This window comes from Protobothrops mucrosquamatus, unplaced genomic scaffold (genome assembly GCF_001527695.2).
Source record: "Protobothrops mucrosquamatus isolate PMUCROS unplaced genomic scaffold, P.Mucros_1.0 scaffold4837, whole genome shotgun sequence".
In the NCBI taxonomy this organism is placed as follows: domain Eukaryota; kingdom Metazoa; phylum Chordata; class Lepidosauria; order Squamata; family Viperidae; genus Protobothrops; species Protobothrops mucrosquamatus.
Window position 1 is genome coordinate 66,159 of NW_015390725.1, and position 4,518 is coordinate 70,676.

The 4,518-nt window shown below is 43.3% G+C and overlaps 1 protein-coding gene across 1 annotated transcript in view; it reads left to right on the forward strand.

Moving 5' to 3' along the window:
- The window catches only part of LOC107299369 (ATP-binding cassette sub-family C member 9-like), a gene marked incomplete at its 5' end in the record, with an annotated part of 68,410 nt that extends 65,754 nt beyond the window's left edge, over positions 1 to 2,656 (forward strand). Inside the window, 2 exon segments of the mRNA XM_029286761.1 lie at positions 523 to 701; positions 2,632 to 2,656. Of these exon segments, the coding sequence (XP_029142594.1) occupies positions 523 to 660 (138 nt within the window).
- Positions 2,657 to 4,518: the final 1,862 nt, after the last annotated feature.

Genomic DNA, 4,518 nt, shown 5'->3' on the forward strand with positions numbered 1-4,518 from the left:
AGGAAGGAAGGAAGGAAGGAAGGAAGGAAGGAAGGAAAAAAATGTAACCAAGACTTTCTTGCAGAATGTTCTCTTAGTTCTCTAGCCTACAGCCCAAACATTTCCCGTGCTTCTCCTTCCAAGTGCTAAGGAGGCCTGATCCTGCTTCTGAGCCCAAGGAAAGTCAACAAGATAGTCCTGCTACAGCAGATCCACTACCAGGGGTCTAAAACTAGACAAACTAGAGGTCCAGCCAAACAATCTCTCTGCTCAGGCTGCTTCCCTGGTGGAGAGACCGGGATAGCTGGATGAGTAAAATGCATGAATGGGAAAAAAAATGAGCAAGGAAGGGGGGAATCTGAGATAGGCCACTGGTTGACTTGCTGAGGACCGCCGTAGTTCTGGCCCCTGGTTTCTGTACTCGCATCTTTACTTTCTATATGGTCCACCAGACTATTCTTTCTGTGTCCTGTTTTTGGAACGGTGTTCTCTTTCTGTTATTTCCTCTGCTTTTGCTTTGCTTCTCCTTGCTTTTCCTTTCAGCACCGAGTCTCCAGCATCCTGGATGCCCATCTTGTCTTAGTCCTTTCGGATGGGGTGGTTGTTGAGTGTGACTCAGCTGCCAATCTGCTCCTCGAGGCGGATGGCCTCTTCACCACTTTGGTGAAGACCAACAAATAGTTGCTCCGGCTCAGGATTCCTGCACGATTTCTGGCTTTCTGGTACTGCTGTTTTAGTTTTTTTGTTTTTGTTTTTCTTCTTTCTGCTTCTTCTCTCTGTCCAGCTTCCAAGAGTTTATTCTTGATCTTAGTTTGGCTTGGCACCTTCTGGGTTTTTCTAACCATGCCAAGGTCAAGGATTGAAAAGGGAAGATTTGTTTCATCGCACTGGGGGAAAAAAAACTGCATGCAAGTGTGTTCTTGATTTACTCTTCACCAACAACCTTGAACAATTCTGGACCTGATAATTTCAGGAAAAGAAGAGATTAAAAAAAATTAAACTCTCCTTCAAGTCTAACTCTACTCCTAGTGATGTCATTGAGATTTTCTTGTGAGGTTTCTGGGCAGAAATATAGAATGGGAGTAGAATTGGATAGAATACTTTATTTCAGTGGTTCTCAACCTTTTTAATGCCGTGACCCCAACCGGTCGTAAGTCGAGGACTAAACCGGTCGTAAGTTGAGGACTACCAACCGGTCGTAAGTCGAGGACTTTCCCTGCCCGGGAGCACCGTGCATGCGTGGTTCCGCCCCCTGCGCCGGCCAAGGCATAGCTGGCAAGCGGCAGAGACGGAGCAGGCCGACCACCAGCTGGCCCAGCCCAAGGGAGGTAAGGCACCCACTGGAAAAGGGGGAAAAAAATGGCGGACAAAAAAAATGGTGGACAGCCTTGCTTGGTGACCCCCATGAAATGGTCGATCGACCCCAAATGGGGTCCCGACCCACAGGTTGAGAACCACTGCTTTATTTGAACAATCGTGATTAGATACACAAGGAATTTACTTCCAAATCTACTCTATGCCCTGTTGATCTTTGAGTCAGATACTAGCCAAGCCCAAATCTGGTTATCTCCCAGACAAATGAGACAGGGACGCCCCATATGAGGTGCCATATAATTTTTTCACCCATCCAGACTTTTATGATCAGCAACTTCTCAGCCTTGATTGTCTTCAGATTAATATGGGATAGAGAGTAACTTAGGCTTTCGAGATTCTTTTATTACACCCAACAATAGCCAGTTTGGTGTAGTGGTTAAGGTGCTGGCCTAGAAGCCAGGAGACTGTGAGTTCTAGTCCCATCTTAGGAATGAAAGCCTCTGGGTGACTTTGGACCAATCACAGGAGGTGGTGAGTTCTAGTCCTGCCTTAGCCATGAAAGGCAGCTGGATGACTCTGGGCCAGTCATTCTCAGCCTGATTCACCTCACAGGGTTGTTGTGGGGGAAATTAATAATAATAATAATAATAATAATAATAATAATAAAGTTGGAATGGACCTTGGAGGTCATCGAGTCCAACCCCCTGCTCAGGCAGGAAACCCTACACCAGTGATGGCGAACCTTTTAGAGACCGAGTGCCCAAACTGCAACCCAAAACCCATTTATGCATCGTTGGGTGCCGGGTAGGTGTAGCCATTAGGTGGGTGTGGCCCATTGGGTGGGTGTGGCTGCGGTGGTAACGGAAAACTAGGTGGAACTAAAAAGTTCAATCAATTTCAACGTTGCAAGATCTTTTTTTTCCCGCAAGAAGTTGAAATTGACTGATTGATTGAACCTTTTTTTTTTGCACACGGCGGTGGAGGCCTAAAACGAAAAGGTTTTATAAAACCCAGCTGAAGGCCTAGGACTGGGGCGACAGCGCGCGTGCCCACAGAGAGAGCTCTGAGTGCCGCCTCTGGCACCCGTGCCACCACTGCCCTACACCATTTTGGACAACTGGCTGATTAATGTAATAAAGGCAGGATGAATGAATGAATGAATGAATGAATGAATGAATGAATGAATGAATGAATGAACGAATAAACAAACAAACAAACAAATAAATGGAATAGCAGACTTCTAGTGGGCCTTATGATATCTGTTTCCTGACCTGGCCTACTGAAAGGCTAAGTTAAAAAAACAAATAACACACACGTATATATTTTTTTAAATTGCAGCATCGAGTCCACACCATCCTAACTGCAGACGTGGTTATTGTGATGAAACGAGGGATCATTTTGGAAAACGACACGCCTGAGAATCTGCTAGCCCAAGAAGATAGCATCTTCGCCTCTTTTGTTCGGGCTGACAATTGAAAAAGCCACAAGGTTGCATGCAGTTGGCTTTTCCAATGCTGATTTTAAATAATAATAATAATAATAATAATAATAATAATAATAATAATAATAATAATAATAACGAAAGAAGGAAGTGCCTCCCCTCTCCCCCTTTATATATAATTTATTATCACTGGATTTTTCCATTTGTAATTTTTATAAAAACCCAAGTGCATGATGTAAGTCTCAAAGCAATAAATTCTTCACCAAAGGCTAGAGAAACCCTTTTGTATGTTTCTTCAATAGATCTCGTAAGACCAGGATGAGCATTTCATATCTCAAAAAAAAAAAAAAGACTCTTTAAAAGGTTTTCCAATTTGGCAAACCGAAGAACTTACTAGTAGCAGAATTCCTAGACAAAGGGGGGGGAAAATGTCTGAGCACTTTTTTTTTTCCTGGAAGAGAAAAAAAATAAAGGGACTGAGGCCATCCAGGAAAACCTGATTGCTAAATTGTTTTTACTGGAAGGGTTACATGAGTGCAGCTAGACTTTTCTAGGCTGAAGACCTGTTATCCCTGGGACTTTAATAAATAAACATCCTAAGACTGCATCTTTATTCAAAATCAAGAGATCCCCATTTAGGTGGCACAGTGGTAAACTAATTTTTGCTGAATTTGTATCTTTTGCCCTTGGGAATGCTCTGAAGCGCCTAACTCTTAAAAGAAATGTAGTAATGAACTGAATTATCGAATAAAATAGCAACAAGGTTTTAAAAAGGATCCTGTTTGTTGTCTTCTTTAGAGTCTGGCTCTGCTTATTTTATCAGCGCAGCTCAAGGAACTGTCAGAGAAGAGAAATCCTAGCTTTGAGCCTTTTTAAGAAGGTCCCAACGGGTCAGATAATTGTGCTAGTTCTTCCAAAGCACTTGAAATCCTTAATTGAAATGGTTTTCATCCAAGGCAGGAAAACTATGGAAATGAGTTGCCAGGAATTATTTCTAATTTTTTAGATTTCTCCAGAGTTTAGAACAAAAAACAATCAGGAAAATACAGGTGGTCCTGAACCTCACTTAGGAACCATTCAGAATTACAAGGGCACTGAAAAAAGTGACTTTTGACCAGTACTCACCACCATCACAGCATCTCCACAGTCACGTGATCAAAATTTGGGCACTTGGCAACTGTCATATGTTTACAACAGTTGCAGCATCCTAGGGAGATGTGGTCACCGTTTGTGACATTCCCAGCAAAGTCAATGAGGGAAGGTGGATTTACTTAGCAACTGCAGTGATTCGTTTAGCATCCATGGCAAAAAAAAAGATGGGGCATGACTCACTTAGCAGCTGCCTTGCTTAGCAACGGAAATTAATACCACTCTACAATGCCTTGGTAAGGCCACACTTGGAATCTTGCATCCAGTTTTGGACACCACGATGTAAAAAAGATGTTGAGACTCTAGAAAGAGTGCAGAGAAGAGCAACAAAGATGATCAGGGGACTGGAGGCTAAAACATATAAGGAGTGGTTGCTGGAATTGGGTATGTCTAGTTTAATGAAGAGAAGGACGAGGGGGGACATGATAGCAGTCTTCCAATATCTCAGGGGCTGCCCCAAAGAAGAGGGAGTCAAGCTGTTCTCCAAAGCACCGGAAGGCCGGACAAGAAGCAACGGATGGAAACTCATCAAGGAGAGAAGCAACCTAGAACTAAGGAGAAACTTCCTGACAGGGAGAACAATTAACCAGTGGAACAACCTGCCTCCAGAAGCGGTGAATGCTCCAATACTGGAA